The following is a 13,033-nucleotide window of genomic DNA, read 5'->3' on the forward strand; positions in this document are numbered from 1 at the left end:
ATTTTTAACAGTCTTCTCCTAGTATACTCTGATGAGAGTCCATTCTGGGTGAAAATTCCCACTTCAACAGGTCAAAGTGATGGAGTCAATCCATCCTGACCTCATTTACATCTTCATAACAAAGGTTACTCGTTCCATTGTGTTAATTTAAATACCATTTCATTGTTCCAGCTTTTTCTCTCCGGGACGTGATTCCTCAATAGATATGTCTGAAGATTCAGTGAAATAGTACCCACATATATTGCTGAATACTATAGAATAGTTTCCAAGCGTCTATAAATATCTAGTAATAATACACAAGTCAATAATTGCGTACACCTGCTAAGCATATTACTTACAAATGTAAAAGTTGATGCTATATAATTAACTTTACTAAACATGGAATAAAAACATTTCTATTATTGCTGAGATATTTTAACCTTTAACGTCTCTGATATCGTTTGTTCCACCCACAGCAGTCGACTCTCCACGGCGAAGCACTGGCTGCTAAAAATAGCCACGTCACCCTCCAGCCACTCTGCGCCATCTGGGATTTGGAGCTTCGGGGATACTTGTGATACATTTCATTTTTCATGAATGCCTAACTAGGCCTCTGCAGAAAGCTGCTATTTAAAGAGCGACTTAAACGCAATCACCTGCAAAACGCGCGCGTGCGCGGGCACGTCCGCACACAGTGCTGCCGCAAACTGGAAAAACGAAAGATACGGCGGGCCAAAAGAAACGGCAGACCGAGAGCAGTTGGATGGAAATGTGATCTCTTAGCTTGTTCTGGGTGGAGGATTTTTAATGCGGAGGCTGATGGGCGCTCAGCCCACACTGCAATCACTGGCGTGTTGAGCTTTGGGAATGTAAACAGGGAATCCCCATCACTCATCCAGCACGAATGTGCAAAGGTACACCAGGGACACACACACACACACACACACACACACTTCTTGTCAGTTGACAAAAAATAAAACACACACAACTGCGCATGCAACACACAGAGGCCCGCACAAGGCATTACAGCATCTGATTGTTCTTCAACAGAACTGAGCACCCCCCCCCCATGTATTTGTCATTAAAGATCATGAAAAGCCACACAAAGAGCGAACTGATCTGTGAAGTGACTCACAGCTAAAACCACAATGTGACTATTCTAGTCGGGAGATTCAGCCAAGCGCTACAGACGTTGGACATTCCTCCGTGATTCTGTAAGCAACGGACGGCCTTTTGTGCCACGACACGCCAAATGGTCTCCCCTCTCGGTGCCGGAATACCGCAGGGCAGCGGTCAAAAACACAAGTCGTCATGCTGGTGACAGTTTCTCATGCCACCGACTGGGAAACCAGGCGACTAATTTCAAACTACTTCCAGCGAAAGCAATGAAAACAAGACTCCCGAGCTTTGTTTATGCCCCCCCCCTCGTTTTTTTTGTGAGAATGTTTATCAGGTGCATCTGCGAAATCTGCACAGCCTCGGCGTATTTCTGACAACAAGCATTAAAAGCAACGGCTCGACGGGATGCAGACAGAGGCAGTGGGAGCGAGCTGGAGTTTTGTTTCTATTTTCCGCCGATTCAGCAGGTTGCACCCAGCGAGGTGCAGTCAGCTCATCAGAAATGTGCGACACGCAACACGTACCGCGAGCCCGAGTTATCAGGAGTGAAAAAGTACGGGGGGGGGGGGGGGGGGGGGGGGGGTCCACTGCACATTTTTTCATCCAAACCCATCTAAATGAGATAAACTGGGTGTCTGTGTGCGAAAGAACTTTCAGTGGATAAAAATAAATCAACCGACATCATGACTGAACAAAAAAACCACAAAAAACAAAACAAATATTCAACAGTAGGATGGATTCAATGTTCTTACTGATGCATGAGAGCAGATCGTTAAACCTCTCTTTGGGGAAAAGAGGGTTTTCCAGGCCCCGGAAGTACAGTTTGAGAACGCCAGCCACCGAATTGATGTCATGATTATTCTCGTCGTCTGTCAGGGGGTCATTTCCTGAAACACAGACGGGAGACCCGGTCAGTTACACACCTCTAACTCTGTGAAACCTGCCTGGATGTGTTGGTAAAAATGAGGCAAGCTTTCTTTTAATCTAATGTGGTCTTCTGCAAAACTTTGTAGTCATCAAACGGACTCGCGCACCTCTTTCAAATGAGTTCTTGATGTCATTGACTTCCAGCTGGGATCCAGACACACGAAATATTCCTTGATGTTGAAGGCCTGCAGAGAAACAAACACAATAAATGGAAAAAAAGGAAATAAGAAAAAAAAAACAAGAGTTTAAGATGCACGACATGCTTCCGATGACCACAAATAGAAAAAACCTTCACTTGGCAAAAAGAAGCTTCTTCCAGTTGGACTTAAAAGGTACATCCTGTCCATTAATCCTCTTCACTTTGCTAATTAAAGAGAATAATGATTTAGGGAGGCAGCAATCATCCTTTGCCAAAGTGTCCACCAGCTGGGATTAAAACGTAATAAAGCAAGAGGTCAAAAGTTGGAATAAAGTATAATTAGTCTTCCGTTGGTCTCATTTTTAGATTTCTCTCTGAACGTCCCCGAGCAGAAATCTCACGACTGTCGCATCTGTGGAAGATCCAGTATGAAAACTGTTAACGTCTTTAACAGGGGTGGCAAATTTAAGGCCCCGATCGGACCCCGCCAAAGTAGTGGACACGACGCAACACGGAGACCTGAGCTCAGATATCACTGATGAAATGTAACTAACTCAAGCCTCAAGGCCATGCCGTCAGGCTGAGTTTAGAAAAACATCTGCAAAACTCAGCAGCTACAGACGTTTTTGTTACATCTCACTGTATTTTACACCAGAAGGTTTCATTAAATATTGACTTTATCTCGAGATTGACGAGATTTTCCAGATCAATTGTTTGGTTTTTCTGAGAACAACAAGATTTTCAACACGTAGATACTGTGATACCAAGGAAAACTTTAAAGTTTAAATTTAAAGGGTTATTATTGCACATTTTGAATAAATTGAGCGGTGTGTACCCTCTGAACTAAAATGTGTTTAACAGGGGTGGAAAATGCAGCGTGGCGGTAAACAGGATGGGATCTGCACTTTCCCAGAACAGTAAATGAAGTGGAGCAAAGAGAAATCCTAACATGTAAAACTGCGAGCACGCCCAAAACAATTTGCTCCAGAAAGGCAGGGGATTGATTACAACATTGTAATGGGATTACAAGACTAGGTTCATCGAGAAGAGGTGTCATTGCCACTCACCGTACAAGTTGATGTAGCGGATACAGCTTTCAACCACGCGAGGGATCGCTTGTCCGGAGTCCTTTCAGTGGAAATTTATTAAAAAAAACATTTAAAATTAGTGTATTTAATAACTATTTGCTCCATGTACAGGCACTAGAGCCAAACCAATACCGAATTGACTGACAATGGTATGAAATACATTAGTTGTTAAGATAGTGGTAGATTTTTTTATTTTTATTAATGCATAAACAGAAAAATTAATTGCACAACAAGGTTGTTTTTAACCAAGGTATTTTTTTATCATCTTATCAACAATGAGTCCTTTGTACTGTGCAAAAGTTCTAGGCCGGCGCTACTTATGAATCACGTAATGCCAGCGGGAGAGAGTCTGATTGGCTCCAAATTTATTCAGCAGCAGCAGAACACAACCTGGAACCACACAGCCAGTGTTTATCAAAGAAAATGTCTGCGGCACAGAGAGGAACAGAGGGAGTGATGGCACCCCCCCCCCCCCCCCCCCTGAACCAGAATACCTCCACAGAAGATCTGCAGTTAACCAACAACCTGCCTAAAACCTTGGCACAGTACTGATGGATTGTATTTGCACATGTATTGGTTGGGCTCTAATTAAAAAAAAAAGACAACAAAAAATAAACACTGGTCACCGTGAAAGCAAAGAGTGTCAAATCATGCACACACAGAGTGAGGGAAGTCGGTTATTTCGGAATACAAAGCAAGCGTTACTTTCCCTCCTGAGACAGACTGAACTGAATTCAGCAGCTGTTTGCTGGTTCGTGCCCAGTCTCCCAGAAGGACGCACGATTGTTGATTAACACAAAATACACACGCAAAATTAAAAAATCACTAATTGGATACAACAAGCACAGAAATATGCTGCTGGATATAGTTGAATTGGGCTCCATGGTTGCTAAATATACTTTTATATTTTGTTAAAAGGCAACAGATCAAGGGGGCATGCTGTGTTTAAATTAGCTGGCGCTTATCCTAGAGAGGCACACACTCAGATGAGACGGAGAGGTTTGGTCTCCGTCAGAGGAAATGTATTCGGCACGTCGGCGTGGACGGCGCTCCACTCCGGCCTCGGCGCCAGCTGTTCCTGCGCCTCAATGCCGGCGACAGTGACTCAGTACATGCTTTTACTGATACAGTAGATCTGTTTACAGCCCTCGGGTGCGACGGGCCAAAACACAACAGCCGTGCCAAAATCGACAAGCCGTCATTGGCGAGGTGAGGTTGAGGCACGGCCTGTGTGCAGCCAGATTATGTAATAGAAGCTCAGTTAATATGAGACACTGAAAGGACAACTAGATTCCTTAGTTGACAAGAGTTTTTTTTTTTTTTAAGAAACACCTTCGGTTCAGTCTGTCGCAGAATATAATTGGAATGATGAACAAACGCTGAAAATCTGGCGGATGCAAGGCAGATAAAAAGGAAATGAGCAAAGACAAGCAGTAGGGCTCCCCCCCCTTTAAGATGACTCAGCATCTACCTGATGTCGAGTGTGTGAGTTCCGTCGTCCGCGGCTAAAGAGGAATGTCGCAAGGATCAAAGATGGAGATGGAGAGAGAGAGAGACAGAGGGATAGAACAAGAGAAAAAAAAAAAGCAAGTACCAGGTTAGCACCACAGCAGCTGCCCACCAAAGCTTTTTTTTTTTTTTTTGAATTAAAACCACTATTTTGCCGGCATCAAACCCAAAAGAGAACAGAGGGAACTGGACAGGCGTTGGGACTGCTGAGCGAGAGGCGGCGAAAAGGCCGGAGGAGGGATGCAGCACGTGCTATCAAGTCTGGCATCTGCTCCCCGACTGCCATTTATCCTGCTGTTTGCACTGGCCTCTGCTCACACCCGGGGGGGAGGAGGAGGAGGAGGAGGAGGAGGCGGATGAGAGAAGCTCTCTGCCAGAGCGGGTTCAGCGATGCCAGGTCAGCAGTGAGTCAGGGGAGCTGACGGAGACAAACATTTATCCCTCCGACCGCCGCCCCTCTCCTCCTGAATCTATCAATGCCACCGGAGAGATCTCAGACGCAGGCAGCAAGAGCTCACTGGCTCCAGAGGAAGGTTTCCAGAATCCATCTTAGCACATATTGTGTTGTTTTTTTTTTTTTTTTGTGTGTGTGTTTTGTTGAATTTGGCTAAGATGCCTCGGGGGAACCCACCGAACTGGCCAGAAAAGTCAGAGCAAGACAGGAAAACAGGCAGGAGGAGGAGCAAAGTCAAGCGGCAGACTGGTAATGAGTACCTTGATAAATGACTCCAAATTGCCATTAAATAACCTAACATTAAAAACAGAGCGGGGTCTAGCCCGCCGGGTGGCAGTGTGCGTTCTGAGCTGCCCGTTGGGATGTCTAGAATACAAAGAGTGCATTAGAACGGGGGAAACAAAGCGGCGCTCGTATCAAACCGTCTCATCTCTGCCCCCAGACGCCGTACCTTCCAGTACTCGCTGCTACTGCGAACAGTTTGCAAGTTTGTGTTACGACAACTTGTATCGCAATGAGATTAAGAGTATGAATATAAAAATCCTGTGTCGACCTTTTTAAAATGCTGACGAGCAACATGTGAATGAGGGAATTTTCTGACACTGTAAGAAAAACTTGAATTAACTTTTTTTTTTTTTTTTTTCCTAATCTCATCTTTCCAATCCTGTGCAGAGATCAGAGGCCGGGGAAATGTCAGACCTGCCGGGAGCCTCGTGTGCGTGTCAGCATCCGCCTCATGACAGACCCCACTGAGGGACAGACGCCATTAGTGTGTGTGTGTGTGTGTGTGTGTGTGTGTGTGTGTGTGTGTGTGTGTGTGTGTGTGTCACTTGATGTTAGCCCGGTTCCTTGTGACCTGCTGGACTGACATGAAAAGAGTCTGGACTTATTTATAACAGCCAGACGTTTTAACTGGAAAGGCCCAAAAAATGCTTTGAATATCAACGACAACAACAAAAAAAGATCATGTCTTTGCACTATGAACAAAACTTTTCTGTTAGAGAAAAACTGTGTCTAATGCAAATGCAATTTCAGCGAGTTAAAAGTTATCAGGGGGAATAAGAAAATGATTATAGCTGAGAACCTGGTGGATAACTAAACTTCTGCCGATCAGCCAGAGCAGTATGACCACCAGCACTGTGCATTCGGCATTAATTTAAGCAATTTAAAGGCCAGTTTGCGCAACGTTTTCAAGCGAAAACGCAAAACCTTCTTTGACACTTTTCTGAAATAAGAACGCAAAAAGTGACGTGTTTTCACTTTGCGCTCCAGCAGCTCGTCTTTTAATCCGGATCGATATTGATCGATACATCAATACAGATGAAGTGTTTTTTGCATTTTTATTTACTTGCTGGATAATATGCTTAAAAAAGTGATCCATGCATCGTAAGTATTGCTTTTACATTTAGTCAGAACTAATAATAAATTCAGGGCTATTTACTGGCTCCGTTGGCTCAAAATACTGAATCTACACTTGAAGATGAGAAAAATGTCTAAAATGATAATTAAAGCCTTCTCCTCAAAAAGCAGGTCAATGTAATAGTTTGCAGTAGTCAACCCGAGGAGCTGCGATGTGTCACAAGGAGTTTGTTTGTTTTGTCAAAAACAACCTGTGTAGCTATGCGTGCATGCGTGTGTGTGTGAGTGTGTGTGTGTTTTACCTTGTGGTCATGTAGTCGGCTCTGTGGCCTGTGAAGAAAAAGAGATGCGAGGGTGAAGTTCGTGGCGTGGACCTGTCAGGACCTGTCTCTGAGGTCTCTGCAGAGCTTGAGAGCATTTTTCAAACCTGCCATTTGTCCACGACTGCTCGCCTCTCGTGCGGCGGAAACAACCCCCCCCCCCCCCCCCCCAAAAGCACACGCACGCATTGTCAACACAAAAACGGCTCATAGCACGCAGCTCACGCTTTATCTGAAGTAAAAGTGCGGTTCAAATAATCGCCAGGCACACGGACACATGTTTAGACAAGCGAAGTAACTTTAAACTTAAAATGGTTTCCAAATGGTTTTGGAGGAACAGGAGACGTTTTGAATGCGTGGCCATCTGTTCCCATGTTGCCGAGTGACTCACACTGTACCTCAGCCTATTGACAACAATGTGATTAAGGAGCATGTAGGAGAAGCAAGGTTTTTTTTTTCTTTCTTTCTCTCTCTCTCTCTCTCTCTTTCTTTCTCTTCCAAGTTATTTCATGGCTCTATTACTCATTAAGCTGGCGTGTTTGACGGGGACCACCAGCACTGGCGCTTGGTACAATGACTGACAGACACGGGCCCGGGCCTCCTGGAGATCCCACCAATGGAGAACAAGGAGAGCCTGTTGTAATGACCGCCACCCCTCTAATACACTGCGGTCCATTAAAGTTGGGAGCGAATCAATCACTAAGACGGATAATGTAAGTTTACAATCCCCTCCAGCTCCGGCTTGCCTGGCTAAAGCCCAGATTACCATCAAGGACCATTGACTTGTGGGGAAAAGCAGACAGAATCATAACATACGATTGCTCCAGTATGACTGCGTAAAAGGGAATTATTCCTTATTCTGTTTGTTTAGATTGTGATTAGGAGTTATTTACAGTAAATGTGCCTGTAAGACTTTCATCCATTCATCTACTTTGTGTACGACTTCAGGCAGGAATAACGATGCAGGATAGGGGGGGATAACTCAAAGCACAAACAATGAAAGAGAATAAAAACAATAAAAACTTGAGCCAAACTTCAAGTTAGCTCAAAAGAAAATCTATATATAAAAATAAATTGTACACACAGATTTTTTTGTATATATGTATTTGTACGTTTTGACATATCTGGAACTAACTATAAAAAAAAGGAAACATTTAAATTGCTCCCAGCCCAACACTGACAACAAGCTGGGCTCAAACAATCGCACACATTTATAGCCGCCGACAATTCAAGCACCAATCAACCATTTTATTTTTCTCTTTTTCCTGGAAGAAAACCCACAAACGCAGGGAAAACATGCAAACGCCTGAGAAAAAAAGGGGGTGGCTTCGGTATTGCAAGTGCACCTTTCCCGACACAAGACAAGACATGGAAACTTTGAGAGCGGAGAAAGTTGAGGCGATCATGCCGGTACCTTCGCCAAGCGTCCTCTTCAGCAAGTCGTGTTTGGCCTGCAGTTTGGAGATGAGATTACTGCCCTCCAGAAACTCACGGAATTTCTGCAGAGAATGGAGAGTAATTACACGCCGGCCCCCCCCCGCCAACCTCCGCATGAGTGCCAAAAGCAGAGCGCCCGCTCTTAAGACGGCAATCTACGATAAGGCGGCCAACGGCGAAGGACACGCCGAGAGGCTTTTTAAAGCCGCTATCAGAGCATGTCCATCTTCCGACTTCAACGAGATAGCAGCTCGCTTTACAAAATGGAAGTATTATGGGAGTCGCCCCTCTGCCAGGCTGATCAAAGGGTTCAAAGAGGCTCGGTGCATGACAAACAGAGTTTACAATGCACAAATGAAGCAAATGTTAGTACAGATAAAAAGCTGCGACTTCATCCTCTCACATCCAAATAAGCGATTTTTGCAGTTTTAAAATCCGACAAGAGAAATTCTGTGTCTTTGTTTGAAATGATTTAAATGGCAGAAAGCCGAGTGGGCACCAGGGATTAATTCCTGTTTCGTACAGATTTCTTTTTTTTTTTTAAATACATTCGAGGTCAGAGTAACGGGATTGCTCCCCTCTCCGCTCACCATGAAGTAGAACTGCTCCGTTTCCTGCTGGTTGGCCCTCCGCTTGGCGATGCTGGGTTTGCTGAGGTACGTCTCCGACACGGTGGACTTGACCGACTCAGTGGAGCGGCTGTGGTGGAAACACTCGGACACGTCGTAGTCTTCAATGGTCACCATGTCCTGGATGGTGGTCAGCGTGGCCTCCGACGTCTTCTTTATCTGTGTGGGTTAAAAAAAAAAGTCATTTAACTTTTACTTAACGGCTTGAACAGTAATCAATAGCTTAAGTTGCGTTTTGGATATCCCGTTTACACGGCAACTGTCCTTGGAGCCACTGAAAACGCAATTTTTTTTTTCTAATTCCATCTCCGTGGAAAACGGAGGAAATGCTGTTACTGCTCATGCGCACAACGTCCGTAGCCAATAGCTCTTCTGCACACGTGACCACTGACAATAACAACGTTTTCCTCCGTCGTGTCATGACCCCCAGTTCATATTGTCCTGGGACTTGGTAGTTTTATAGTTGACAGTTAATGTTTATAGTGTATTGTTCTCTGCTTGTGTGTGTGGTTTTACTAGAAAAAACAACACCCACTAGTGCCCCAGCATGAGAATTGCATGATTTTCAGCTTTACTGCTCTTGCCGGATAAACTTTTTTTTTTTAAACGAAAATGCAAAAACGATGCATTTTCACTTGAAACATTCCGGCTGAAAAGCTAGATGTCACTTCTCCTTTAACAGTGTCGCCGTCTCTGCAGATGAAGCACCTCGCTTCGTCACACCCCCTTAAAAACCACTCTCTCCGCGCCGAGAAGCTTTGAAAGATTCAGGCGCGTTCTGACAAGAGACACGTTCCCACAGATCTACTGAACGCGACTCCCGACCGAAAGCAATCAATCTAGAGGCACTCAGGGATGCCAGAGGTGAGGAAAGTTGGCCGGAGGAGGTAAAGTCAGTTTAAACGCTCAGGCTTTTAAGATTCATTTTCATAACCGTCTCCTTCCTGTCAACTGTGCTTCTCCCAGAGCTTGCAACGCACTTGAATTCTTTATATCATGACGTATGACGACGACAACATGTGAATGGAGAGGCAGCTTCATGAACCTCAACGATTGCACTAAATGTTTGAATGAATTAAAGTATAAACCATATGATGATGTGTACAGTAGCTCACGTCAGATTGGAGTTTCTTGCTGGCCGTATGTTTAACACCCCTGATTTAACCCATCATGAAGAAGAAAATTATAGGTTAGACTAATTACAGGATAAATACAACTTAAAGAAGTTTGCAACCATGTTTTAATGGATAAAAAGAGCCTTTTTAGAGCTGATGCAAACTAGTAAAATCTACATTTGCATTTCAGTTCAGCCTTGGCTTAGCCGTGACAGAAGTAAGTCATCGTGATACACAGTTGTTAGTTGATTTTTTTTTTTTTTGTGTGTTTGGGCTCATTGACAGCTTCAGCCCAAAGTGGCCCCATCGGAGGCGAGAGGCCCGGCTGTCATTGTTGCAGACAGGAGCCATGCATGTGAAAGAATTGCTTCCAGCAGAGGGTTGAGTTTATTCATTATTCAGCACACGAACAGTCACCAGTGTTCACTGCTGGGGCTAAATTATTACAGAGCTCTTAGAGCAACTGGGTGTACAGGCCCATTACTCCCTGCAGCTGCACAACACACCTGGAGAAAGTCCCGAGCATTGGATGAAGTTTTTTTTTTTTTAAGCAGAGAGCCACGATTCAGGTATTTCCTCCAGTGCAACATCAGTCGAGTTAGCCTACCGTCATCATCTGCTCAGCCCAACAATAACACCAGGACTGTGAAAAATGAAAATAACTGTACTCAACGCAACATTTTCACATATACTCCAACATCTATTCCCACACTTTAAGCGTCAAGCTGCCGTCTACTGCTTTCAAGGAATCTTTTAGTCGTTGCGATCATCTGATTACAAGAACACACACACACACACACAGGCTTTGATGCTCCTCCCTGATATTTATCATGCGAGAAACAAACAAACAAATGAGAGATGGCATTAGATTGCTAGAGTGCAGCATGAGGAACATCATTACGTACATTTTTCTGAGATATGATGTTAATGAATCGATTAGAAAGGAAACATCAGACTTATTGCCTCCAAAGTTGAATCGAATGACAAATTTAAAAAAAAATAAAAAATCCATTGTAAGTTCTTATATGAGGCCTCAAGCTGAGCAAGATTAACCCCAACATCACACAGAGTAAAAACCAGAGTCCTCCTCCTCCTCCTCCTCCTCTTCCTCATATTGCGTCCTGCCATCACTGATGCAGAGTAAATTATTCAGCAATGTTTTCTCTCGCCATTTAACAGGAGTCAAAGGGGTTTTGAGGAAGCAGCTGCACTTCTAATAAACGTTTTCCTGTCCAGATAAAGACAGGCCCTCTTTTCTTTCTTGCGCATTTCACCGTCGGGCTTGTAGGTCGCTACACTTGCTTTGAAAGTTCTTTTTTTTTTTTTTTTCTTTCCCCCCTTTTTCCAAGGATGTATCTGGCATAACGTGCCCAGGAAGGGAGGCCATCTGGTGATCCAAACACGAGGCAGCAGTTCCCTCCAATTCTGACCCACCAGGACATCCGCCTCAGCAAGGCAGTGCACAAGGACAAAGCTCACACACACACACACACACACACACACACACACACACACACACACACACACACACACACACACACACACACACACACACACACACACACACACACACACACACACACACACACACACACACACACACACACACACACACACACACACACACACACACACACACACAGTTGCAGGAATATTGTGCATGCTGCGGACGGTGTGCACTGTGGCGACAGCAGCAGGACCCAGACTAGACTGGGTACATGCCCTCAAACAACACATTCAGACTACCAATGATAGCTGAGGATTCATTTCCCCCGACAAATTTCTCTTTCTTCCTCAAAATCAACAAAAAAAACTGTCTTTTTCGATCCGCCAGAAGCTTTACTATTCAGTTGATTCTTACATAAAACACATTATATGAAGAAAAACTAACTGCATTAATGAATATATTTAATACATCGTTTCTGCAAAGGTGATGTATACGATGTATTTACCTCATCTGGAGTGGGCTTGACCAGTAAAAGAGTGCTACAATAAACCTTAAATTTTTTAACTATGTATTTTTTCTTGGTTGTTGTACAAACTACTCGAGAAGAAAATGAATTAATTTTTTCCAAAAACCAAAGAATTAATGTCGAAAATTACTCCAATCTTGAGATAAATCCAATGTGAATTTGCTAGATAAAAATAAATAGCTTTTTTTCTTCTTCTTTTGTTAGGGTAATTTTTACATTTTGCTTGGTAGTTTGATGGGCCACAAATGGGGAGCATGTTTGACACCTCTGTTCTATGCAGACATGCACCAGGTTATTTCGAAAAACTGCAAAAAGCAATCAACTCCAGAAGTAAAGTGAATGTATGTTAACCAATTGTTCCTCTACACAACAAAAAGTCATTTTCTAAATTGTTTGGTACAATTTCTTTCTTTATTTAGTTTAATATGCGAGCTAACTGAACAGGTAAATCAGCCACAGAAAGCTGTTACAGCAGCAGACAAATGGATCAATGATCCAAAGCTCACATTGTCTTTATCCTTTCAAGTTTCTGTACTTCTGTTTTGTGGCCGAGTCTAAAAAAAAACCACACATTTGAGGTTAATCAATGACTAGATGTTGCATGTATGTTTGAATGAGAGTCTGATTGTGTCTGTTGATTCATTGGGACGCAGAATAAAACTGCAGGATTATGGACCTTTGAACCAATAAAAAACCGGCACACTGTAACTATTTCGAAAAGAAACATTACGCCATGTGTGCTCATGATGCTGTCTTCATTACGGTCTGCATTTTCAGGAAATTCCATTAGATAATTTAATCAAGAGAAATATGAAAGCGTGGTAAATAGCATGGAGTTAGAGTGTTTCTTTGGATGGGCATGAAAGACGGGAAGAAAGCGCACCGATGTGCAGAGAGAGAGAGAGAGAAAAAAAAGGAGTTGAGAGCTTACTTAGAGGAAGCAGGTCAGACATGATATAAAAGCCGGCCTGATGGATGCGATTTC

The 13,033-nt window shown here is 43.6% G+C and overlaps 1 protein-coding gene across 1 annotated transcript in view; it reads right to left on the reverse strand.

Annotated features, from left to right (window-relative positions):
* Positions 1–13,033, reverse strand: part of srgap1a (SLIT-ROBO Rho GTPase activating protein 1a) — an 82,232-nt gene that overhangs the window by 19,711 nt on the left and 49,488 nt on the right. Inside the window, 7 exon segments of the mRNA XM_080504851.1 lie at positions 1,851–1,985; positions 2,133–2,210; positions 3,232–3,292; positions 5,476–5,581; positions 6,877–6,904; positions 8,309–8,393; positions 8,922–9,119. Coding sequence (XP_080360977.1) covers positions 1,851–1,985; positions 2,133–2,210; positions 3,232–3,292; positions 5,476–5,581; positions 6,877–6,904; positions 8,309–8,393; positions 8,922–9,119 — 691 coding nt within the window.

This window comes from Blennius ocellaris (assembly GCF_963422515.1).
Source record: "Blennius ocellaris genome assembly, chromosome: 11".
Classification (NCBI taxonomy): Eukaryota; Metazoa; Chordata; class Actinopteri; order Blenniiformes; family Blenniidae; genus Blennius; species Blennius ocellaris.